The sequence below is a fragment of the Spermophilus citellus genome, assembly GCF_964194105.1.
Source record: "Spermophilus citellus genome assembly, chromosome: 5".
In the NCBI taxonomy this organism is placed as follows: Eukaryota; Metazoa; Chordata; class Mammalia; order Rodentia; family Sciuridae; genus Spermophilus; species Spermophilus citellus.
The window spans coordinates 75,433,585-75,461,204 of NC_138186.1; the positions used below are offsets into that span (position 1 = coordinate 75,433,585).

Here is a 27,620-nt window from a genome sequence, read left to right on the forward strand (position 1 = left end):
TTTAAATAATGCCCTATTAGTAATTGTTGTATTCTGCTACCTTTCCTATCCCCTACTATCCCCCCTCCCCTCCCCTCCCATCTTCTCTCTCTACCCCATCTACTGTAATTCATTTCTCTCCTTGTTTATTTTCCCATTCCCCTCACAACCTCTTACATGTAATTTTGTATAGCAATGAGGGTCTCCCTTCATTTCCATGCAATTTCCCTTTTCTCTCCCTTTCCCTCCCATCTCATGTCTCTGTTTAATGTTAATCTTTTCTTCCTGTTCTTCCTCCCTGCTGTGTTCATAGTTGCTCTCATTATATCAAAGAAGACATTTGGTATTTGTTTTTTAGGGATTGGCTAGCTTCACTAAGCATAATCTGCTCTAGTGCCATCCATTTCCCTGCAAAAAGCAATTCTAAACAGGAAGTGTGAATCAGGCGGTATAGCGATACCAGATTTCAAACTATATTACAGAGCAATAGTGACAAAAACAGCATGGTACTGGTACCAAAACAGGTGGGTGGACCAATGGTATAGAATAGAGGACACAGAGACTAATCCACAAAGTTACAACTATCTTATATTTGATAAAGGGGCTATAAGCATGCAATGGAGGAAGGATAGCATCTTCAACAAATGGTGTTGGGAAAACTGGAAATCCATATGCAACAAAATGAAACTGAATCCCTTTCTCTCGCCATGCACAAAAGTTAACTCAAAATGGATCAAGGAGCTTGATATCAAATCAGAGACTCTGCGTCTGATAGAAGAAAAAGTTGGCTCCGATCTACATATTGTGGGGTCGGGCTCCAAATTCCTTAATAGGACACCCATAGCACAAGAGTGAATAGCAAGAATCAACAAATGGGACTACTTAAACTAAAAAGTTTTTTCTTAGCAAGAGAAACAATAAGAGAGGTAAATAGGGAGCCTACATCCTGGGAACAAATTTTTACTCCTCACACTTCAGATAGAGCCCTAATATCCAGAGTATACAAAGAACTCAAAAAATTAGACAATAAGATAACAAATAACCCAATCAACAAATGGGCCAAGTACCTAAACAGACACTTCTCAGAGGAGGATATACAATCAATCAACAAGTACATGGAAAAATGCTCACCATCTCTAGCAGTCAGAGAAATGCAAATCAAAACCACCCTAAGATATCATCTCACTCCAGTAAGATTGGCTGCCACTATGAAGTCAAACAACAGCAAGTGCTGGCGAGGATGTGGAGAAAAGGGTACACTTGTACATTGCTGGTGGGACTGCAAATTGGTGCGGCCAATTTGGAAAGCAGTTTGGAGATTCCTGGGAAAGCTGGGAGTGGAACCACCATTTGACCCTGCTATTGCCCTTCTCGGACTATTCCCTGAAGACCTTAAAAGAGCATGCTACAGGGATACTGCCACATCGATGTTCATAGCAGCACAATTCACAATAGCTAGACTGTGGAACCAACCCAGATGCCCTTCAATTGATGAATGGATAAAAATATGTGGCATTTATTTATTTTCTTGATGTCTAGTTTATGGCTCTCAATTATTTTCTTAACCTTTCTGGCTTCTTCCTCTCAATTTTTTTTCTTTTTAAAAAATTCTAAGAATTTGTTCTAATAAGTTATACATGGTAGTAGAATGCATTTTAACATATCATACACAAATGGAGTATAACTTCTCATTCTGGTTGTACATGATGTAGAGTTATACCGGTGGTGTAATTGTATATGCACATAGGGTAATAATGTCTGATTCATTGTACTGTCCTTCCTATCCCCATATCTCCTCCCCTGCTTCCCTTCTGTCTAATCTGAAAGTTTCTCTATTTTTCCCTACCCCCACCCTATTGTGAATTAGCATGCACATATCAGAGAAAACATTTGGCCTTTGGTTTTTTGGGATTGTTTTATTTTGTTTAGCATAATACTCTCCTTCTCCATCCATTTACTGGCAAATGCCATAATTTCATTGTTCTTTAAGTCTTGAGTAATATTCCATTGTGTATAATACCACAATTTCTTTATTCATTCATCTATTGAAGGACTCTTAGGTTGGTTCCATAGTTTAGCTGTTGTGAGTTGAGTTGCTATAAACACTAATGTGGCTGCCTCACTGTAGTATGTAGGATGGTGATTTAAAATCCTTTGGGTATAAACTGAGGAGTGAGATAACTGGGTCAAAACATTCTAAGTTTTCTGAGGAATTTGCGTACTACTCTCCAGAGTGGTTGCACCAATTTGCAGTTCGACCAGCAGTGTATTAGTGTACCTTTTCTTCCACATCCCTGCCAACATTCCACGTCCCTGTTACTTGTATTCTTTTTTTTTAAAAAAATATTTTGTTTATTTAATTGTAGTTGGACCCAATACCTTTATTTTATTTTTATGTGGTGCTGAGGATCGAACCCAGGGCCTCGCATGTGCTAGGCAAGCACTCTACCACTGAGCCACACCCCCAGCCCAGTTGTATTCTTGATAATTGCCATTCTGACTTGAGTGAATGGGATCTCAGTGTAGTTTTGATTTGTATTTCTGTAATTGCTAGAGATGTTGAACTTTTTTTCATATATTTGTTGATCAGTTGTATTTCTTCTGTGAAGTGTCTGTTCAGTTCCATAGTCCACTTATTGATTATTTGTTTTATTCATGTTAAGTTTTTTGAGTTCTTTATATATCCTGGAGATTAAAGCTGTATCTGAGATGTGTGTGGTAAAGATTTTTTCCCATTCTCTAGGATCTTTTCATGTTATTGTTTCCTTAGTCTTTTTTTTAAAAAACTTCATTTTCTGACCTCTAAACATTAGAGTGTTGAAGGGTTCAGATTATTAAATAATTGTTCTTTTTCTCTTCCCTGTTGTTAATATCATTCCATTTTCTAACTTAAAAATTTTTTAAAAAAATGTCTGTAATTCAACTCCCAGTATATCATTATTAACTTCAACTTCTTGCCTAATTACGAGATTCTTATGTTTACTTGGTTTGATGTCTACTGGGAATCTTAGAGTTTAAAATTGAACTCTTGATAACTCCCCCACCTCCAGGATTGAACCCAGGACTTCATGCATGCTAGACAAGCACTCTGCCATTGCACTATATTCCCTACCTTTTTAATTTTGCTACAGTGTCTCCTAAGTTGCCCACAGTAGCTGGGAGCCATGTGATCCTCCTGCCTTAGCCATTACAATAGTTGGGATTACACATGTGTACCACTACACGATTTACCCTCTCTGTATTCTGCTATCACTAATTCTACAGTCTTTCCTACCCCTAAATGGCGATTTCTTCCTTGAAGTTGTTCAGCAAAAAAACTTCCAGGGCATCTCTTATTTTTCTCCCTTTTCTTCATACTTCATATTCAGTTCATTAGTAAATTCTGTTGGCTTTATATTCAAAATGTATCTAGAATCTAATTACTTGTACTTTTCACTTTCTTCACTGTAACTGTGGTCTTAGTGGCATCTTATACTTGATCATTGCAGCGTTCTTTAAGGCTTTCCTGCTTCTGCTCTTTGGGATTCTTTATAACCTGTTTTTAAAAGAACACAAATGATAGAGTGATTGAGTGATCTTTTGAAGAGTTAGATTATGTCACTTTTGGATTTATCATGCTCTGTTAAGACAGCATTTTATACAAACAGACCAAAATTCTTACGGCTTACAAGACCCTACTCAAGATACTTTTCTGATCTATTCTGCTGTTCTCCCTCTCTGCTAATCTGGCAACACAGACCTATCCCCATAGTATTCCTTTAACATATGAGGCATATTTCTACGTCAGTGTCTATAAATGTATGTACCTTCTAACTAGAAATCTGTTCCTTTGTCTGGTTCAGGATTTTTTTTTTTTTTTTTTTGCTGAAGAGTTACCTCAGCAATGTCATCTCTAGGCTCCCTCTGGACCTATTCAGAACCATTTTAGGAGTTATTAAAGGGCATCTCTTTCTTGTGCACAGTTTGGAGCACAGACGGTGGCCTGGATTTTAGTCTCCACTTTCCCCCTGGCTAGAAGAAGCTCTTGTACAATAAATAACCAGAAGAATTATCCCTAACTTTCTCTGACCACTCTATTTATAATTACAAACTAACCCTTTTCCCTTTCTGCATTCCCTCCACACTCCCTATTCCTTTTATTTATCTATTATTATCATACTATATATTTTGTTTCACCATCATTAAAATGAAGATTCATGGGAACAGTTTTGAAAATTTTCTTTTATGGGAAAAACATCAAACATTTATAGAAGCAGTGAGAATAGCACAATAAATCCCTGTGTAGTTGTTACCAGCTTAAATAATTCATAATTTGTTTTGTTTCGTTGGTGCCCTACTCTTCTTAACACCTCCTTTAGTTCAGGATTATTTTGAAGCACAGATCAGAAATCCTATGATTTTATCTCTAAATAATTTCAGCATGTATCTCTGTAATATAAAATTTTTTCATATTTGGAAAATCATAAACACCATCATATTCTGCCAAAATATTTGAAAATTGTTCTTGATATTTTCAAATATTAAGTATGATTTCAGTTTACCCAGTTTCCTTTATATACTTTTTGCAGTTAACTGAAATAAGTTCAGTGTATTCAATCAGTTGACATGTCACTTAAGTATATTTCAAATCTATGTAAGATTCCCTCTACCCCCATCTGTGTTTGCATAAGAAAACAGGTTATTTGCCTTGAGTCTGCCTCCCCTAGGTATCTGCAAGAGTCTAAGACAGTGTATGACACAGTAGGGGTAGATGCTTAGTGAAAATTTTTAAAGGAATTAATTTAAAGGTAAACAATTTATCGTATTTTAGGGCTGAATTAAAATGTTAAATTTTTGGAGAGCAGTTACTGTCTTACTTTACATTAGCTTGATAGAATTATTTGGCCACAGGAATAGTTGTTTAGATAGTTGGGTAATAGTAAAATGACAGTGCCCTTCAGGCTATAGAAAAAAAGTTTTAAAATAATTCCCATGTTATACTAATAGTGTTTATCATTCATTTAAGATCTTATTACTTGCCTTTTAGACACTGTGTTTGAAGCTACATTGGTTTATTTTCACAGCAACCCTTCAATGAAGAGTGATTGTATCAGTATTTTCCCAGTGAAAAAACAAGTTCAGAGAGGAAAGTGGGTACTGGATATCAGTGTTTTTTTTTTTTTAACAAACTTTTTTTTAAACAAACTTTATGAAACTAGAGATACCTTTAAAGCTGTGTGTTTGTATAACTTTGGGAATTAAAAAAAAATGTGGCACAAATAGCATTTTCCTTTGCATAGAAAACCTTGTTGGGTATGTTATCTTCCTTCTTTCTCTGGCATGCACAAATGAATTTAAACTATATTGGAAAAATGTTTTTTGAAAAAGTTTTTAACAAAATACTTTTAATGCAAAATGAACTAGAAAATGTGAACAAGAAAAAGGGAAAAATCTCTCAAATAACTTATTAGCATTTTGGTGTATTTTTGCGGGGAGGGATAGGAGGATAAAAAGCTTGGGAAATCATCATACTATGTATCACATATGCTTATTTTCTCATAAAATGCTTACACATTGAGGACTCTGGAATTTTTCAGTGTTGTGCCTTTTTTTTTTTTTTTTTTTTTGTACAGGGATTGAACTCCAGGAGTGCTTAACTACTGAACCACTCCCCTGCTCTTCTTATTTTTTATTTTGAGACAGGGTCTTGCTAGGTTGCTGAAGCTGTGTTTGAACTTAGGATCCTCCTGCTTTAGCTTCCCAAGCTTCTGGGTAGTTTCTCTTATAACTGAATATTTTTTAGACTTGTTTGATAAAAAAGCCTCCTTTCCTTGAAAATACCTGTAAATTCCTCCTAAACCATGAAATTGAGATTGGCAAAAGTTGTAATATTTGTGAACATGAAATCATAAAGCTTTGTAATATGTTAAAGTAACTATAAATTATAGCAGAAAGGATAATTTAATAGTGTTGAAGTGATTGAAGATAAAGCATTCTGAAGAAAAATTAACTTTATGCCAAATACTAAAGATAAACAAGAAAACACTTCAAATAAGTAACACAGATATTACCTTAAGAATTTACATAAATTGTTGAGAGCAAAACATTAAGACCTGAATAGAACAGTAGGCAAAATTAAAGACATTCAAAAAGGCAAGCTCAGGTTCTTTGAACTGTAAATTTTTGTAATCTTTTGGAAAAGCAATTTGATCTCTATTTACCTATCACATTAAAATAAATATATTTGCCTTCTTAGACTCAGTAAACCTATGATTTACATTTTATCATAAAGAAGAAATTGAACTGGGTACAGTGGCACATGCCTGTAATCCCAGCAATTGAGGAGACTAAGGCAGGAGGTTCATAAATTGGGAGATCAGCCTGGGCAATTTAGTGAGAGCCTATCTTGAAATTAAAAAGGACTAGGGAGGGCTGGGGATGTGGTTCAAGCGGTAGCGTGCTCACCTGGCTTGTGCGCGCTCACCTGGCTTGTGCGCGCCCCGGTTCGAGCCTCAGCACCACATACAAAAAAAAGATGTTGTGTCCGCCAAATACTAAAAAATAAATATTGAAATTCTCCCTCTCTCTCCCTCTCTCTCTCCCTCTCTCTTTAAAAAAAAAAAAATTAAAAAAATAAAAAGGACTAGGGAATGTTAGCTCAGTTGAAGTGTCCCTGGGTTCAACCCCCACTACCACCATCAAAAAAAAAAAAAAAAAAAAAATATATATATATATATATATATATAAAATTGAAAGCGGGGAAAGGTGTTCACATATAGTAGACTTGATTATGTTTCAATTTAGGAACATGATAGCATCTAAAAAGTTACATCCGCTCCAAAATAGTAAATAGTATTGTACATAACATTTAATTTGATAGAGTATATATCATGCCTACCTGTTTTTTTTTGGAGTGAATATGTGAGTTAGCCATGAAGGAAAGAACTCACTAAAGGGAGGACCTATTGAGGTTGGTTGGTCTTCTGGAATGTTAGAAGAGAAAATGAGATTAAGGTGTCCATATTTTTTCTTACTCAAAAAAAATGACAAGCCCTGTAAAGTAGATATCTAACTTATTGTGATAACTGTAAAGATATTATCTTTTTTCTCATATTTGTTCCTTAATGCCAACTTTTATAATACAGAAATTATTCTTTTAGAAGTGGTTGAACTGAGTTTGGCCTTTCTACTACCATCGAATTAATATCAGATGTGAAGAGTTCCTTAATATTCCTGACTTATAATTTTATGATCTCCCCTGTGTATGGTGTTAAAGTGATTTAAACAAATCCCAGTTGAGAAATGCAATAAATTTAACTCCAAATGGTTTGATTATATTATTAATGATCATTATTATTTTACAACCTCATTTACCTCAACTTCTTAAAAAGATACATTGAAATTAATAGTCTGGAGTAAAGTAGTATTAGTGTCAGGAGGACTTAGATTTAGCATATGAGAGCAGCAAGTTTAATTAAGGAAATTTGGGCTTATGGTGGGAAGAATTTTTATTTTTGTGGTACCAGGGATTGAACTCAGGGCACTTGCCCATGATCCACATCCCTAGCCCTATTTTGTATTTTATTTCGAGAGAGGGTCTCACTGAGTTGCTTAGCACCTCAGTTTTGATGGGGCTGGCTTTAAACTGGAGATCCTCCTGCCTCAGCCTCCAGAGCTGCTGGGATTATAGGCATGTGCCACTGTGCCTGGCAAGCAGAATTTTTATATGATATTAATTCAGGCTTACGAAAATTTCTAAGTGTGGTCAGATTTTTGGCCAAAATTTCAAATGAGAATGATAACCTAGATCTGGGAGGAAAAAACAGTGTTTTGTTTTGTTTTGTTTTTTCCTGCGTGACATGTTTTGTACTCTTTTTTTTTTTTTTAAAGAATTTTTAATATTTATTTTTTAGTTCTCGGCGGACACAACATCTTTGTTTGTATGTGGTCTGAGGATCGAACCCGGGCCGCACGCATGCCAGGCGAGCGCGCTACCACTTGAGCCACATCCCCAGCCCCATGTTTTGTACTCTTGTTTCCTAAAGAATCAAGACATTATTGTTTTTTTTTTCTTCTTTTTTAAATTTTTTTTTTTAACTTGTAGTTGGACACAATATCTTTATTTATTTTTATGTGGTGCTGAGGATCGGACCCAGTGCCTCACACATGCAAGGCAGGCACTCTACCACTGAGCTATAGCCCCAGCCCAGTTTTTGTTTTTTCTATTTAATTTTTTTTTTCTGTTTTCAGAATCCAAATTCTTATTTTAGTAGATATATTGCATGGTACTGGCCAACTTTTAAGAAATCAGATATTAAATACTGAATTTTAGTTTGCCTTGTGTTGGTGGAAGGGGGAGATAAGTACCCAAGAATAGGCCAGTGTTTCTTTAAAAAAAAAAAAGAAAAAGAAAAACAACTGATTATTATTATTATTTACTTATTCAATTTCTCAGCAGAAGTAATCAGAACATCAATATCTTTTAAATACATTAGTACCTGATGGGGAGAGTTTTAACCAGTGATTATTAATTTTGTATTTTGAATTACTTTTATCAAATGAATAGTGTTAGAAGAAAGAACCTCTCATGTACTTTTTTTTTTTTTTTAATTGGTTGATTTGTTTCAGAAGGAGTTGAAAAAGAAGTCAGGAGGAGTATAATTTTTGAAGGGGTACCCGAGGGAGAAACTGTGAAACAAAATAGTTAATAACAGGACTTTCTAAGTACCATTTAGGATTTTGAGGACTTTGTATGTTAATCTTCACAGCAGTCTTTCTAGAGCACTAGTTTTATCTCCATTTTTTTTTTTTTTTAATAATTTGAGACACTGAGAGATTAAGTAGGAGCTTCAGTTGTAGAGGGCCTTGTTCAGCATGAGAGTCCTGGAATCTTTGGAGGCATGTAGAGCTTGATTTACTGTGGAGGTAGGCTGTGGGAGATGAAGGGATTGTGTGCCAGGAGGACAAGGAATACAAAAAAGAATGGATTCTTTTATATATATATATATTTTTTTTTACTTTTTTAAATGGACACAATATCTTTATTTTGTTTTTATATGGTGCTGAGAATCAAACCCAGTGCCTCACGCATGCCAGGCGAGCACACTACCACTTGAGCCACATCTCCAGCCTCCCAAAAAGAATGGATTCTTGTAACTCTTTGTGTAGTCTTAGTTGTTCTAATTGTAGATTTTTGACCAAAAGATTTTCAAAAGATTAGTCCCAGTTTACTTTGTTTTCCATTGTTATAACTGAATTCCATAGGGTGATAATTTACAAAGAATCAGGTTTATTTAGCTCACATTTTTCAAGGCTGGGATGTCCCAATAGCATGGTGCAGCCATCTAGTAAGAGTTTTCTTGCTGTATCATAATATCACAGGGATAATCACATGGAATACAGAATAAACATGCTAGCTTGGGTCTCTCTTCCCCTTCTTGTAAAACCATTGATGCCAGCATGGGGAGCCCCATTTTCTTGGCCTTATGTAGTCCTTATTAGCTTACAAAGACCCCCACCTCCAAATACTATTACCATGTGAATTTGGGGTTAAATTTTTACCGCATGTACTTTTAAAAAACCATAGCAGAAGGCATCATTTACCTTCTAAGTTATTTCTTAGTACATACAAACATGGGCACTTCTTTGTTGATTTTTTTCCCCCTTCTCTCCTTCCTCCCCTTACCTCTCTCCACTTCCCTCTTCTGCCGCACTCAAATTTCTTTTCTCTTTCATTCATCATTTTTGTAGAGGGTAATGTCCCTATCACACTTCTTTCCCTTCTGCTTTCTTCATCTGTTACTTACATAGAAAACCCATCTTTGCCACTTTAACCTCCTTCAGCTGGTTGTCATTTACTTCTAATTTTGTTCTTACAATGTCTTTCTTTGGGCTGATAAAAATGTTTTTCTGTCACTCACCAAAGGAAACTTTTCCCACTAGTCCTTTTCTATGATTCTTTTATTCAGCAAATATTTCTGGAGTACCTACTAGGCACTAAGTTGTTCTAGGTTTTGGTCTTTGAGCCACAAATGAGGAGTGTCTCTGATGTGTGGAACTTACAGTGTAATGGAGAAGACAGTCAAAATAAATAGATATGTAATATCAGATGGTGAAACATGTTTTAAAGGTAAAGTGTATTAATGATCAGTAGGCAGTGATGGGAGTATGTATTGTTTTGCATAATGTGATTAGAGAAGATTTCTCAGATTTGAGTTAAACCTAAATACAGTGAGAGAGTGAGCTATGTGGATATTCAGAAGAAGAGCTCTCCATGGAGAAGCGAGTACTATGCTAACTTGTGTTCTGGAAAGGCCAATGTGAGAATGAAATCAGCTTGGTAGGAGTTGAAGTCAAGGAAGTAGGCAAAGGAAGATCTTGTTAACCTGTGGGCTTGGATCAAAATTTAAATGTGTCAGGAAGGCTTTGGAGGATCTTGAACAGAAGAATCTAATGTTGTCTGATAATATTTTAGAAGGATCACAGGAATAACTGAATAAACTATATGTGGGGGGAGGGGTTGCAGTAGAAGAACCTAGTTGCTAGGAGACTTATTATAGTGTTCTCTTGATGAGAAATGATGGTCATTTGGAGTAGCGTATTAGCTGTGGAGATGGTAAATGGTCAGATATGTGATGTTTGGTTGGATGTAGGGAGCAATACGGGGAGAGGAGCTAAGGATGTTTCTCAAGTTTTAGGCTTGAACAACTGGGTGAGTGGAGGTTCTATTAACTGGAAGTACCCAGCGAGGAACAGTTTATGGGGACTAGGAAAATTCGAGGAATTTATATTTATTTTCAATATGTTAACTTTTAGATACCTGTTGGGACAGTCTAATTGAGGTCAAACACTCTCCTGGAGATTAGCTCTGATGTGGGATTGGGAATATACATATTGAAGTCACCCAGGAATTGATGGAACTGGGTAGGATCACTATGGATGAGTGAGTGTGAATGATGATAAAAAAGAAAAATGAGAGGACTTAACTGTTAAGTTCTTGAGCATGTAGACATCTGCAGAAGAGAAGGTTCTTTCAAAGGATATTGAAAAGAAGTGACTAGTAAGATAGGAGGACATGATATCCCAGAAACTGAGAAGGAAGGGATTCAAGAAGGGGAAATTGTGCCAGATACTCCAAGGACATGGAATAATTTAAAACTTGATAATTGACCTTTGGTTTTGACTTGCTAAATCCTGTTGATTCTACTTTGATCAATAGGGCTGTAAACTTTATAGCAGTCAAAATAAATAGATATGTAATCGATATCTATTTATAACAGTCAAAATAAATAGATATGTAATATGCACTCCCTGCCAGCGAGAGTATTAGTCTTTTCGCCTCAACTATTTTCCTCTTTTGGATTGTTGTTTTTATTACAATATAAAACATATGGGCATTTTAGAAAATTTGGAGAAAACAAAGTATAAGAAAGATGAAACAACAATATTCCTTATCCACCTTACCTTTAGAGATAATCACTGATAATAACCTCTTCCATTTTTTTCTATGCATTTTTATACATCTTTGAAATGCATGTAATGTTTACGCTTTTATATAGAATTGAGGTGAAAAAGTTCGCTTTTGAAAATGAACATAGTGGATCAACTTAGCAAATGTCAAGACATTTTTGAGAATGTGTAGCAGCATAGATGAAAAAGCCTAACTGGAGTTCCTCTTCTGTGTCTACCCCAATTATATCTTAAATGAGTCCTGATTAATTTTCCTAGAGCATGTTCTCCTAAGCTGTTAGTGCATAGAGTGAGGTTAAATTAAAAGCATGAGCTCTTTTTTTTTTTTTTTTTTTAAGTAATACATGCTTATAGCAGGACATTTGGAAAATAGAAGGTGTATTCTTATCTTTTGGAGATAAGAATTGCTGCTTATAATTAATGTTTATGATTTTCATCTATTTCCTGCCCTTTTCCACTTGTCTAAATGTACATACACATGCATTTTATTTATTTATTTATTTATTTATCTCTAATGAGGATCAGACTTATGTTTTCTGGTTAGCATTTTCTTCACAATCCATTCTTCCCTCTGTTCTTTATAAATTATCATGGTCAGAGTGTATAAGCAGTTTTGTAATTCTGTTTGTTGTCAAATTGCTCTTCAAAAAGATTGTACCATTTGAAAGCATATTTATAAAGAATTTTGTTTTCTTTAAATTTTAGGGTAGACCACTATCTTGTTGAGCTATTTTAAATGAAGTTCTACTTGGATACAAAGATGAGGACTAGATAACTTCTTGAGGTTCCTTCTAACCCCTAGGATGAAGATAATAACTAACATTTGTGTAGTGCTCTAAAGTTTACAGAGTGAGTTCCCATACATCATCTCACTTGACCCTCACAACAACCCTGTGAGGTAGGTAGGACAGGTATTATTATCCTCATTTTAGAGATAAAGAAAATTGATAGAGAGGTTAAGTGATTTAATTAAGTTTAAATGTTCTGACAGGGGCTTGAATCCAGGTCTTTTGATTTAATCATATTCTTTGTATAAGGTTTCATACAAATGCACATTCAGGATTATTTACACATATTGGCTAGTTAAATGATATTTATTCTCTACAGAGAAAAATTCTAATGACAATAGTGTTAATATATCCAGTGTCCCTTTTCCATTCCTTCCTCCCTCTTATCAATTGAATGGCTTTGTTTCTTTTGATTAAGTAATTTAATTATGTCACTATATTAAGCACCTACTGTTTTCCTCACCATTTGGGGGAAGGGGAAGTTAAGTTTTTCATTTTTTCTCTCTTTATCTTTTACTCTTTATCTTCTCTGCCTCCCCCCCCCCCTTTGCATCACTCAAAAGTATAACTATATTGCTTACTCTCACATATGTAGCATAAAGTCTCTTAAGTAATAGGGTCTCAGTTAGAATATCTGGTCCTGACATGAATCAAATGTAGAAACTAAGACTTTTGAAGGTGTTGAGCTCTTTTGTATCTTAAATAAAATTGAGATTATTGAGCCTTCCAGGTGCCTGTGACACTCTTAAAGGGACAGCAAATGATAAATGAAAGTGATAGTGAGTTGAGGACAAATCTGGAGTGATTATTCTTCTCTTTTGACTAGTTACCTTAGGAGGTAGAAGTTTCTCAAACTCAATTTATGTGAGAACTTAGCAAAGACAGTGTCACATATGTTAGGAGTAGACCTAAACTTTCATGATTGTAGTTTTTTATGTTAAAACCATCTCACAGTTTTTTGTACTACCTTTAAGTACTTATAACTTCCAATATTTTTTAAAATTAATTTTTTATTATTGTTTTTGTTTTTCTCTAGTTGTTGGTCTTGACGATATTATGGATGAAGGAGTTGTTAAAGAAAGTGGCAATGATACCATTGATGAAGAAGAATTGATTTTACCTAACAGGAATTTGAGGGACAAAGTAGAAGAAAATTCAGTGAGATCACCAAGAAAATCACCTCGTTTAATGGCACAAGGTAATTCTTTCAAAGAGGTCCAGCCAGAAGGTCAGAGCTATAGGAATAGATGTATTGGGTTGTAAACTTGCCAAGCAGAGATCATTTTTTTATATTTGCTAATATTAAATCTTTTAATATTCAAATTATGAGATTATGTCAATTTGTTGTATAAAGTCTCCAGCACCTACTACCCCAATACTCATTTGTCTATCCATGGTAGAAATCACTATTAACTCAGCTAGCTACCTTTTCTTTTTTTTCTTTTTCTTTTTCTTTCTTGGTATTTACCTTCATATCTTTAAGAAGCATGTAGATATTCCTACTTTATTCTGATTTAGGTATTTATCACTTGACTTCCACTCTGGATGATAAAGTTTTTCTTTTCTTTTCCCTGTCACATAAAAGCACATTTTGTCATCCTTCCAATATATAATTTTGTTAGAATTAATTATTTGTTACTATGGCTACACGTTGTTGACAATAATACTTTTAGTAAATGATAGCTACTTTTCTTGTACAACTTTTTGTCTTCTGCATTTGATTGTTTTCACTTTGCATTTGCTTTATTTATTGTGGATGTTCCAGTGATTACTCCCCAACTAGTTTTGTTATTTGTCTGAATTTTTCTTAATGAAATTTCGTATATCAGGTATTCTGTCATTTTCATTTTATTGAAAAAGTAACCCTTGGTGCCTTCTGATCATTGCCTTGAGTAGACTATTGTTAACCTTATAAATCTGATAGAAACCAATTATTCAGGAGTCTTTTTTTTTTTTTTTTAACTGTTTTTCTGAGGAGTCTGTACTTGGTACTTTGTTATAGTTCCTGTTTCTTTCTTTTTGGTGGTTGAGTGCCTTTATTTTGTGACACACCTTTTCCAGAAGTTTTGTGAGAAAAGGAATTGTGGAGATACACTTCTTAAATTATTTGTGTCTGCAAGTCTATTGAATCTGTTCTCACTTGGAATCATGGTTTGGTTGGAAATGAAATTTGAGATTGGAAATCAGTTTCTTTGGAAATTTAAAGGCGTTTTTCCATTTTCTTCTAACTTAAGTGTTATTGAGAAGTTTATTTTGATTATTTTTGGAGATATATTACCTGCTTTCTTATGGAAGGTTGTGGAATCTTCCTCTTTAGTGCTAGTATTTTGATCTTTTGTGATACTCTTGGTGTGAATGTATCATGATAATTTACCTTGATGTGAGTATATTTTATGTATTGAGCTAGGATTAATTAGAGCTTTAGTCTAAAAACTATTGGTTTTCAGTTCTAGGAAAATGTCTTGAATTATTTCATTGTTAATTCTCTTGTTTTCTCAGTTCTTGCTTTCTGAAATTCCTATTAATGTAAGTGTTAGAAGGCATGGATTAGCCCTTTCATTTATATTTTGCATACTCCAACCTTTTGCTTTTTTCCTTTACTTGCTGAAATTTTCTATTTCCTCAGACTTTACTATTTTGTACTTTTAAATTCCCAAATATCCTTTTGTTTAATTTTGAAATTGGCCCTTTTGTTAACATTCTATTCTGGATTTGCGCATATAATATCTTTCTTATTAAGCTACTCATGGTATTTTAAAAAGTTTTTTTTATCTCCTTTCATAATTTTCTTTCCATTCATTTTGTATTTTAAAAGTATTGTGGACTTCATGTTTCATGTTAGAGGCTTTCCTAGAATGTTAGACTCTTGACTGTTGCTCATGTTTAAGGATACAGAACAAAGACAGCATGGAACCTATAAGCACGAGGACAATTGTGTGGTCATCTGGCTTTGCTGTTTTTTGACGGAATCCCTCATATCAAAGTTTAGGTTATTCCTGTAATAGCATATTATGGGAGTCTTTGAGGGATAATGTTTGGGGTGTCTCAGTTTTCAGTGTATACAAATTGACTTAAGTCTCACAAATTTCACTGTATTGTCCTCCACTCTCATATATGTATGTGACACTCATTAGTATAATACACTTTACTCTCTCGAGGATAAACCACCAGTTTTGGGTTAGGTGTTGGATTTTGCCAAACCTGCCAGCTTATTGTCTGTCGCATTAGGTCTTCTATATCAGTTTTTTTTTCTCTTGTGGTACTGGGGATTGAACCCAGGGACACTTTATTCCTGAAATATATCCTCAACTCTTTTTTATTTTATATTTTGAGGCAAGGTCCTGCTAAGTTGCCGAGGCTGGCTTCAAATGTGCAATCCTCCTGCTTCAGCTTCCTGAGTAGCTAGGATTATGGGTGTGTACCACTGCACTCAGCATTACATCAGTTACTTTTTAATCATGTCTTGTTTTGCTTCAAGAATTTGTCATTATTTTCTCCTCTTCGGTTCTTCCTTTTCTTTTGGATTCATGCCTTTTCAAAAAAGATCCCTTTCTGTATAGTGTTGAAGTGAATAAACTTTGTTGCAAGTATTCACCTGAGTTTTTCCGTGATTTGCATTTTTGATCAGATTTAGTTATTGGCCTGTGCATATTTGAGACTTCGAGAAATGAATAAAACAAATAATGTAGAAAAATAATAGTTTTTATCAATAGAGTCAGGCTCCAAACTAAAACAGTTTATATTTAGAGACAAATGACTTTTATCTTTTGCGTAACAAATTACTTTCTATTAGAAACTAATATTTTATCAGTATATCTTCACAGTTACTGTGCTATTTGTTCTTTTATGATTTTTAGCAATCACTTGAGTGTTAAAAGTCTTCATTTATTTCAAGGGTGGATAAAGTGGGTTTCAAAGCTTTAAAAGTCATCTAAATTGTGGAATAAAACCTCATTAACATTTATTATTTTAAAAATATATAGGTGAGCTTTGGATAAACTCATAATCCACTTGATAATTTTTAAAAGTTATTAACTGCTTCCTTAATATTCACATACATTATCAAGTCCTGGAGGAATTAAGAAAGGGTCCCTGAGGAATGTACAGGAAGAATTAATGAGATCCTCAAACTGCTGACAGGAGGATGCCCAGACTGTGTGTACCATTGTAAAGATCAGAATAAATAAAGAATAAGTAAAGAGAGGATTAAAAAAAAAAAGAACAACAACAACAAGTATTCTAAAGAGAAGGAGCAGAGTAGAAAAGATAAAGTCTCATATGAGATAATCTTACTATTGTAATATGAAGATTGCTTACTAACATTCAAATTACTGTACTTGGGCAGGGATGGCCAAGCAATTGGATGGGATCCACTCACTGATAGTGCGATAAACAAACTGCAGCTGTGATTCATTCTTCATCAAAACCAGCTCTTTAAGCTGGGTTTGGTGTAATCCTGGTGGCCCGGGAGGCTGAGGCAGGAGGATCTCAATTTTGAGGCCCTAAGCCACTTAGTAAGTGGCTTAAAATAAAAAGGGCTGGGGAGGGTTGGGGTTGTGGCTCAGTGGTAGAGCACTTGCCTGGCACATGTGAACTACTGGATTCGATATTCAGCACCACATAAAAATAAAGGTTTTTTTTTTTTTGTTTTTTTTTAAAGGCTGGGGATGTGGCTCAGTGGTGAAATGCCTCTGGGTTCAATCCCCACTACAAAAAACAAAAAAACAAAAAACAAGCAAACAAAAAGAAAGATAAGCTTTCCCTCCTAGAATCTGGGGGTGGGGGTGAGGATGGGGGGAGATGAAAAGAAAGTAGCAGGGAATCTGTTAGAGAAGAGGAAGGTGACTGAGTGGAGAGGGGAGAGAAGAGAATAAGAGAAGGTCATGGGGTAAATAGAATCAAAGTATGTTATTTGCATGTATATGAATAAGCAACAGTGAAACTCATTCCATGTAATAATTTTTTCTTTTTAAGAAAGAGTCCCTAAGATTAGGATGACTATATAATTTAGTTTTCAAACTGGGTGAAAGTTTGAAGAGTGTACTGTTAAGCTGGGTGTGGTTGTGCACACGCCAGTAATTTGGGAGGCTGGGATTGTGAGTTCAAAGCCAGTCTCAGCAATGGGGAGGCACTAAGCAACTCAGTGAGACCCTGCCTCTAAATAAAATACAAAATAGAGCATTGGTAGAGAGCCCCTGAGTTCAATACCCAGTACCTGTACCCCCCACCCCTGCCCACCAAAAAAAAAAAAAAAAAAAAATGTGCTGTTAATTTTATCAGGACTATAAGCATCACCTGGAATAGTTCCAGTAAAAATTAGTTCCAGATAGTTCCTTCTCACAGTTTAATTATAAACTACAAATTAGGGAAATTTTAGAAATATTGGGGTATAGTAGGATTTTGTTTTGAAAGAGAGCTTTTAAAAATGGTATTGTTCATCTGGAATTGGTTTAGAAGTATAGGATATGCAGTCTTGGAAATAGCTTTGTATTTTGAATTTTAATTTGTGACTCTTTCTACTTACTGAGTTAATCAGTTCTTTTCACTTTGTTTCTCCTGGAGGATTTATCAGGATAAGAGGAAAAACTCAGACTTTTTACATTTTCATTTTGATACATTTACTTGGTTTAGATATTTTAAATTTTAATTTTTTTTTCTGGTAATCTGTGTATTGTACTCTGGCATATACTCTTACTTAGGAATAGCTTGAATGTTAAATTGTGATGTAAGGTAAATACATTGAAAAAAGGAATTAGACTTTTTGAGGTTTTATCTCAACTCATGTAGATCCTATTTTTGAGATGGTTTTAGTTTGGATTTTATTAGTGTTTGAATTTATTCAGTTTTATATGTTTGGAAATGTTTAGTATTTAAAATGTATGATGGTCTTTCTTTGGGCATTAATGTAAAGGAAGCTGATTTATTTTTACTTAATACTTCTTATGGAAGAGAAACCTGATGAAAATGTTTTTTTGTATTAGGTTATAGTATTAGTCTGAGTTGTATAGTTGCTTTTTTGTTTTTTTTTAACCCCACCAGAATTCAAAGAACTTTGATAGAGTTGATGTATATGTTAATGTATATATGAGCATTTTTATTAAAATGTTCATATAAGTTTTAGAGCTCAGAATAAAGAAGTGATATATTATTATATAAATTGTACTGAGATAAAAACACATGGCAAAATAGCTAAGTTATTTTTATTTATTTTTTTCCTTGTGATAGAACAAGTAAGAAGTTTGCGACAAAGCACTATTGCCAAGCGTTCAAATGCAGCACCTTTAAGTAGCACAAAAAAAGCATCTGGGAAGACTGTATCTACCCCTAAAGCAGGGGTGAAACAACCAGATAAATGTCAGATTAAAGAAGAAGTTTGTACATCACTAAAACCTGAGTATCATAAGGAGAATAGAAGGAGCAGCAGACACATTGGACAGATTGAAGTGGTACCAGAAATATCAGTGTCTTCAGGTCATTCTTCAGTGTCATCTTGTCTTGAAATGAAGGAAGAAGATGGATTAGATTCCAAGCATAAATATAATAATCAGGGAGAAGCAAATGTGCCATCTCATGAATTAAATAGTCCACTTCTTTCAGAGACTTGTGTTAGTATTGAAGAAAAGAAAAATGAAGCTCTGATGGAAGGTAAAATTAAGACTGTTAGTAGCCCATTGTTTCAGTTTTCAGGTAAAGAAGATGATGAACAGAATGATTCCATTTCAGGTAAAATGGATGAGACTGTTGAAGAAAGGAGGGCAAAGGGAAAACTTGAACAAGAATCAAAGGTGGTAGCAAAATTATCTCATGAGGATGACCAAATTATTGAGGAACCTGAATCTTCTTCTGGTATATCTGGTGATACTGCTTGTATAGATCCAAATAAGACAGAGAAGAACCTTGTAGATTTGCCTAGTTCAGTGGATAAAGTGACTGAATGTAATTTGGAATTGAAGAATACCATGGATATTGTTGATGAAGCTGAGAATTCCCTTCAAAGAACTAAAGTGGAACCGTTAGGTTCTTGTGAAGACACAGAGTCTAATGATATTCAGCTAAAGACCACTGAGTTTAATAAATCAAATTCAGAGGTGGTTGATACTAGTCCTTTTGAACCAGAAACTAATATTTTAGAAAATGCTATTTGTGATGTGCCTGACCAAAATTCAAAGCAGTTGGATATTACTGAAAATATTAAAATGGAGCCTCATGATACAGCAAACCTTCAGAATGATAGGAGCAGCCAGTCAAGTAGTGTATCTTGCTTAGAGTCAAAAAACACAAAATCCAAACACACAAAACCTATAACTCATTCTAAGCAAAACATGACCACAGATACTCCAAGGAAAACTGTTGCAGCAAAGCATGAAGTAGTGCATAACAAGACTAAAGTTAATGTTAAAAGTGTGAAACGAAATGCTGATGAACCAGAATCTCAGCAAAATTTTCATAGACCAGTCAAAGTGAGAAAAAAACAAATTGATAAGGATGCAAAGACTCAGAGTTATAATTCTGGGGCTAAATCTATGAAAAGCCAAGCTCATTCTGTGTTGAGAAAAACATCACAGGATCAAAATGTAGTGCAAACTTCCAAATCTTTAACTCATTCTTTGAGTGATAAGCCTCTTCCTGGTCACCCTAGTTGCTCTAAAGAACCTCATCATCCTGCACAAACTGGACACTTACTACATTCCAGCCAGAAACAGTGCCATAAACCTCAGCAGCAGGTATCAGGAGTGAAAATCACTAGTCATGTGAAAGAAGAGCTTGAACACCCAGGCCTTGAGCATTCTAAGGAGGATGATAAACTGAAACTAAAAAAACCTGAGAAAAACCTACAACCTCGCCAGAGAAGAAGCAGCAGAAGTTTTTCTTTGGATGAACCACCATTATTCATTCCAGACAACATAGCTACCGTAAAAAAAGAAGGCTCAGATCATAATTCTTCATTTGAAAGCAAATATGTATGGACTCCCAGCAAGCAGTGTGGGTTTTGCAAAAAACCACATGGCAACAGGTGTGTGTGTGTGTGTATGAGTGATGTATACATTGAAGAGAAATTGGTATTTGTGGCGGGTGGGATTAGTGTGAGAATTTTTTTATATATACAGAAATTATTTAATATACAAAGACTTTTGCAAAAACCAAAAAACCCTTCATCAATCCTGGATAAATGATAGAAAGATGGAGCCACTGAAATTACAAATATATCATCCCAGAACATTTTTAAAAGCATAGTCTGACCAATAGCTGATATATACAGAAATGTTATATTGTAACCAGTGAGAGAGAGTGTAATTTAGTAATTACATCTGAAAAAGATACTGAAAACTTTGGTTTATCAGAAAATTGTTACATTGCCTTGGGACTGTAAGTTATATATCATTCTATTTGGCTTGAGAAGAACTAGTAATAAAGTATGAAGGTCATAATGGAAATTTAATTTTCTTTTGAAGTTTTTTTTTTTAATAATGCACATTAAAGACTTAATACTATCACCTCAAAACTGTCAAACTTGACTTTGGAATGAAATTTGATAGCTGAAACAAGTGTTAAATTACACAGTGAATTTTGTATGTAACATGAAATAGAGTGAGAACATGTATTTCTTTTTGGAATGTTGTAGTGATTACAGTAATTTTTTGTGAGTTCTAGTCTTTCAAAATTTTAGTTTATTTAGCATTACTTTTCATTATTCTTTTTTAGAATTCCATTAATAGTTTTATGACACTGCCTTCCCACTCCAATACATTTTTTTATTTACTGGCTTTTTTTAAGAAAAGGAAAACAAGATGAAGTGGAATTTGCAGCTACAAGATTGTCCTGATCAAGTGTTCACATTGCTGTTGGAACTTCTGTCAACACTGATATGATAAAAGGAAATTATAACTTGTACATTATTATGTTATCTTTATTCATGAAAGTTAATATTAGGGTGACTTTTCCTAGCACTGTCAGACTAAATAAAAATGAAACTAAATTTGGAGAGGGACAATTTTAGTAAAGTATGTTGTAATACATTATTTTGATGGGGAGGAGTTGTTAGGAGAGTGGAAGAGGGGAAGAGTTGGGGTTCTCTAAAAAATAAGTTTTATGTTAAAGAGTTTCTTCATTTATGATTTATGATCAGTACAAGGCTTATTTTCAGCATCTGGGGTTATTTCATAACAATATATTCCAGTTTTATCACATTGTGATTTTTTGAATACAGTGCTACATTTGTCCCTACTTTTATGGTCTTTATAGTTTTTTATATAAAACACTTTATTCTGATATTTCAAAATGAGCCTAGTATTTTTAAACTTAAGAATTAAGAGTTAGATGGTGCTTAAGTAGCCTTTTAATAAAAGCCAGCCCTTTTGTGTCTGCTAAAACCTTCCAAAAATCATCACCTTGACATATGATCAGAGAAATGGAATAGAAGCCTTAAGTGAAACATGGGTATAGAGTTGGAAGCTCTGTTTAAGTACATTATAATGTAGCTTTATTTTATTTATTTGTTTTTTTTATATGGTGCTGAGGATCAAACCTAGTGCCTCACGCATGCCAGGCAAGCGCTCAACCACTGAGCTATAACCCTAGGCCTTCTATTGTAGCTTTTTAATAGATAAACTTTTGTTCTAATGACCCAGTCTTCATGAGTTTGTCCAGGCTTTTTAATATTTCATCAACATCAACAGTTATTTTCATAAAATGAAGATAAGTGTTAGTTCTATTAAAGAAATTTTTTTTTTAAACCTAATGCCACCTTTGAGATCTACTCTACATTGTCTAGAGTATCTTTCCTCCAGGTGGAAAATGACTTAGAATATTAGATGTATAGGAATTTTGGGTTCACCCTGTGTAATTGACCTAGATAATATATATTAAAAAAAAAAAAAAACATTGGAAACAATCAGTTTTGGAAGGAGCTTTGCAGAATTCTTCAGTCTTGTGAATAAAGAAGACTAAGTGATTGCTTTTTTCTTTACATATCAACTAGCCTTCTCTGCTTTATTATATTGCATTTACTCAAAATGTACATTTCACATAGTAATTTTCTTTTAATCCACATGTAATAATATGAACTTATTTAAGGGAAAATGTATAGAAATAATTTTAGTCCTCTTTGATGTCATGTATTAGCCACACTGAAAGGTATTTGTTAATAACACAGATCTGACATTGTTAGCCCTTGTGACAACTTTGCTTCTGTAAAGACTATTTTAACTTCAGCATTTTACACACACTGCATTTGGTATTAACCTCCTGATATGTGCATCCAGCTGGAAATTATATTTTGTAGTAGAGAGATTCATGGCATAGCCAGATGTGATAAGCAACTTCTACATTTATCCTAAAGACAGTAGGTATTAACTCTTTAAGATGCTGTGTAAGGTTTTTTGCTGCTGCTTCCTAATTCAGCCTAAAACCAAAAGAATGTTGTTTTAAAAACTATTTAACGCTTCATTTTTCAATAAATGCAACTTTTGAATTTTTTAACATCAGCTAGTTAGCATTTTGAAAGAACAAAGTCTTAGATACCTTGTGGTTTCTACTTCCTTAATTCTTCAAAAGATGCTTGTATCTTTAATTTGCATTGTACTTTCATGGCCCTCGTTATAGATTAGTATATTGGATAAAGTTTTTAAAAATGAAAAAAAAAATCTTCTTAGTAAAATGTATTCATAGATTTATGTTCAAATAAGAAAACTTATTTCTGAGAAGGTAATTCTTTTCTAGAACTAATGATTCTGATTTTTCTCAGAATTTTGTAGACAAAATATTTATAGACATATTTTCCCCTCCATATTAGATTGTTGTAATAACAAATGATTTAATGTTTATGTGAAATAGAATTCTTTTATCTTAGAATAATGAGTACAAATCTACTCTACAGTAACATGGTCTAGGCTGACACTAAAAATTATTCAGAGCTGAAGGCCCATCTTATAACACATAAAAGTGTTAGTGATTTGTGACATAAATTTGTTAAGAGTAGAAGTTCTCATTATTGCTTCTGTAGTTTACTTTGAAGAAACTTGAAAATTTTCTAAGAATGTGTTTTGGCTCATGCCAAAATGATTCTTAACTAATTTATACTAATTTGGTTCAGTTAAATGATCCAGAGCTAAATCCTACACAGTGATTTTAGATCAATATTGATTACCATAGCATCTGTGGTACAATATTTTCCTTAATTTCTCTTCTGAGTAACCAGAAATGCAGGGACAGGGCAAAAAAATGGGAGAGTAATTATTAGCTACTTCACCTCTTGCTGTACTGTGCACCCCTACTGTGACATCCCCCTTCCTCATGTTTTTAAATTACAGTAACCCGGAAAGGGAAGAAAATAAACTCCTTATGTGTGTATGTGTATGAAAAATCATCCATTTTTAAAAAAGTATAGCTTAAAAAGTTCATGGTACTTCTAAGTTTTAGATTTTAAAATAATCACTATTTACATTTTTGGAGAATGAGTTCCATTTAAAGTGCATTTCATTTTCCCCTGTGGAAATTATTTTTTCCAACATCATTTTTTTCCCTTGATTAACTGCATGTTTTTAACATAAAAACTGATATCTAAACTATTAATATATCATCTGTAGATGGCACTAGAGGTTAGCTTTTCGGAGCCTCTTAAGTTTGAGACATGTCCAAAATAAATTTGAAGTAAGGCACAGTGAAATAATTACTTGAAAATTTTATGATCATAACTTATTCTTCTCTGGTTAAGTTAAATAAAAATTTGAAAATACTATGTGTTTTATAATTTGACATTTAGAATAGGATTTGGCACAAAAGCATAGTCCAGGTTTTCAAGTTGTGTCTTATTGAAATCATTTCAGACTTTGTTTGAAGAAATCATAAATCAGTTTGTGGAAGTAAAGAGACATCACCATTAGCTTTCCTTAAGTATTTCAAATCTGTTCATATTAGTTGATTTCAGAAATAATGCTTTTAACTTTGCAACTTGAAATGAAGACATATTGAAGCACCTGTGTTATTAAAACCTTTTTTTCCCCTTTGGCTGGAATATCTTTATCACTGAAACATTATGAAGCCATCAAGGATTTCAAATCTAGACATCACCTTTGTTATCTAGAGATCTTCTATTTCTGTCTCAGAAACAAATATTCCATTGTTTGAAAATTTTTTCATGTCTTGTGAATCCAAAACGTGTTTTTAAAATTTTTCAAACAAAATGCATCATTGGAAAGATGAGGACTTAACCTGATAAAAGTAGCACAGCCATAACCAATGAAGGTTAAGAATGATGAACATAGATATGAAGAAGTCAAGGCACAGAAGTAGTTGGCAAAGGCACATGAGTCAGGAGAAAAGAAAGTGCTGCTATGGAGGAATGAGGTATTTGGTGTGACTTTTAAAACACCTTGTGATGATGTATAGTTAAGATTTTAATTTTTGTATTTTCAGTGTTAAACAGGATCTCCAACCTGCTCTATTTAGAGCAGGTTGACTCTACAATCCACTGTATTGCCTTTACAATTTCTCCTTCCTATTGGACTACAAGTCTGCCCCTGTCTGCCTCCCACTACAGGGGATTGAGCACAGAGGCACTCTACCACTGAGCTACATCTCCAGCCCTTTCAAAAAACTTTAAAAAGACACGATCTTACAAAGTTGCCTAGGCTGGTACCAAACTTGTGATCCTCCTGTGTCAACTTCTCAAGTTGCTGGGATCACAGGTGTGCCCTAATGTGCCCTACAGACTAAAAGTTTTAAAAGAGTTTTGGCACTTGGAGATTGTAGTGGTGTCAAAATCAGTAGACTAGACAAGTCCTTAAATGATTAAAGAAGATAGAAGTCTTTGAAACATACCGTGAATTGCTAGCCTGAAGAAGGAAGAAGGAAAATGTTAAAACATGAATATTTGAAGTGAGCTTTGTAGTTTTCCTAACAACAGATTAAAAAGTATGTAAGGAGATAATGTCTCCCTTACATTGCTGTTTATATATCTGATTTGCCAATTTATTCTAAAGTAATTAAAATTATAATTGAGGAAAAAACATCTTTGGAATGATGAATCTCATGTCTTTAGACTTACTGGTAGTGTGATTAGTGATTTATTGTGTAGTACATTTGCTACTAAAGTGCAGTACAGGGAAAGACTGACCAGAAGAATGGAATTAAGATAGAATCTGAATGTTATTACCTTCATGTCAAGGTTGCATACTAATCCTTTGGAAAACAAGTTTTTTATCTAAAGCACTTGGGCATTAGTAGGAATATCTTTCTCACCCAAAAGTTTATAAACATTTTTCAGCTGAATCTTACACAATGAAAGCATATTTTGAGCTTAAGTGATACTGGTTAATAAACAGTTTTAGAGACCCCTTATGTTAGTTTTCACTTACATTTTTTGTTGCTGTTTTTTTCCTTTTCACTTAAAATAATTTGGATAAACAATTCTTCCCCAATTTTATGCATGATTTCAAAGACTGTAGCTGTAACTTGAATGGATTATGATGAAATTATCACAGAAATCACTTTCCTCTGGAGAAACTCACTGATTCTGTAATTTGTTCTATGTGGCATTCTTTATGGACAGATCTGTTGTCCTTTGTTTTTATTCGTGATGGTGTGTTGTTTGTGTCCTCCCCACTCTAATATTTTCTCATGCCAGAGGAAATAATTTGAAGTTTTAGAAATTCCATTTTCATCATGTTCTTTGAAATTTGCTCCATGTTGAACTAATGGAATGGGTAAAGATGAACATGCAAAATATCAGAAAATCAAATATTGAACATTTAATTTAGTCTCACTTTTGACATTGATTTTTTTTAAAAAAAATCACAATTTTTGTTGTTTTTTGCTTTTTTTTTTTTTTCCAGGTTTATGGTTGGCTGTGGGAGATGTGATGACTGGTTTCATGGTGATTGTGTTGGGTTAAGTCTTTCCCAAGCACAACAAATGGGAGAGGAAGACAAAGAATATGTGTGTGTAAAATGTTGTGCTGAAGAAGATAAAAAGACTGAGATATTAGACCCAGATATTTTGGAAAACCAAGCTACAGTTGAAGTCCATAGTGAAGATGTTAAAACAATGGAATGTGAAAAGCTTGGGTTATCAAAGCACATGACAACAAATGACAAAACCAAATACATAGATGATACAGTGAAGCACAAGGTCAAAATTTTAAAACGGGTGAGCTTTTTATTGGTACATTTTGTTATTTTAAGAATTTTGTGTGAACCAGCCGTGAGAATTTTGAAATTTCAAGTTTGAGTTTTTCTGGTGTACAGTTTTAAATTTGTTTTCTTAAAAATGAAATTTATTTAAGAATATTTGGATAATCATGGTGAAACCAGATGGTGGCATCTTCAGAATACGCAAGCCTTATTTCTCATGGTTCTTTGTGCTATTTCTGTAGAGGCTGCATTTTCTTTTTAAGGCATTTCAGAACCTTTCAATTTGAATAAAACAGTGAAATATTTACTTGATAAATTTTGAGATGATAAAAACTCTTTAAGTCAAAATTTGAAGACTTTAATATGTACTTTATAATTTGACATTTAGAATTGAATAGAATTGTCTGTTAGGATGCTTGTGTGATCTTGTGGTTTGTAAGTATAAATTGTGCTTGCCAAGTTTTTTAAAAAGCTTTTTAGACCATAAATGTCAATTTTTTAAGTATTTGGCATTATTATTTTCAAGTTGGAAGATTTTTTTTCTATTGTTTTTCTTGTAAGGAAAAAATTACTTTTAAAATAACTTTTAGTTTTCAACCCCGCCCCCAGCCCCATATTTGCTTGGAACTCTCACCTCATTATTTTTCTCCTAAAAGGTTGGTCAGTTTTCCCTGATCTTATATTTTTAACTATTTTCTGAAGTGTTTCTTCTGTTTTTTTTTGTTTTTGTTCTTTGTTTTTGGTACTGGGGATTAAACCAGGCTGAGGCTCACCTTGAACCATGCCATCCTCTGTCACAGTCTCCTGAGTGGCTAGACCTTCTGAAATAGTTTTCTAATAGAAATTTCAAGATGCTTGGGGCTGGGGTTGTGGCTCAGCAGTAGAGTGCTCGCCTAGCAAATGGAGGCCCTGGGTTCGATCCTCAGCACCACATAAAAATAAATAAGTAAAATAAAGGTATTGTGTACAACTACAATTAAAAAATGATATTTTAAAAAAAGAAATTTCAAGATGCTTAACAGGAGCAATATAAAGGACACAATATTTTATCTCATTAGATTTTCTTATCTTTTCATTACCTTTGATTTTTTAAATCCTTAATTTGTTATAGAATACTGTAGAGAAGGAAATTGTAGCAACAAATACATAAGAATAGACAAGTATGATAATCTAAAAGATAGTATGAATTTTAGAGTTGGAAGGAACCTAGGGACCTTTTAGTCCAACCATTCTGCTTTGTTAATATTTTTTACAATTCTAAGTGAAAGTCCAGTTT

The 27,620-nt window shown here is 33.9% G+C and overlaps 1 protein-coding gene across 1 annotated transcript in view; it reads left to right on the plus strand.

The window, feature by feature from the left end:
- The window catches only part of PHF3 (PHD finger protein 3), an 89,036-nt gene that overhangs the window by 37,294 nt on the left and 24,122 nt on the right, over positions 1-27,620 (plus strand). Inside the window, 3 exon segments of the mRNA XM_081296647.1 lie at positions 13,252-13,413; positions 18,441-20,229; positions 26,048-26,360. Coding sequence (XP_081152773.1) covers positions 13,252-13,413; positions 18,441-20,229; positions 26,048-26,360 — 2,264 coding nt within the window.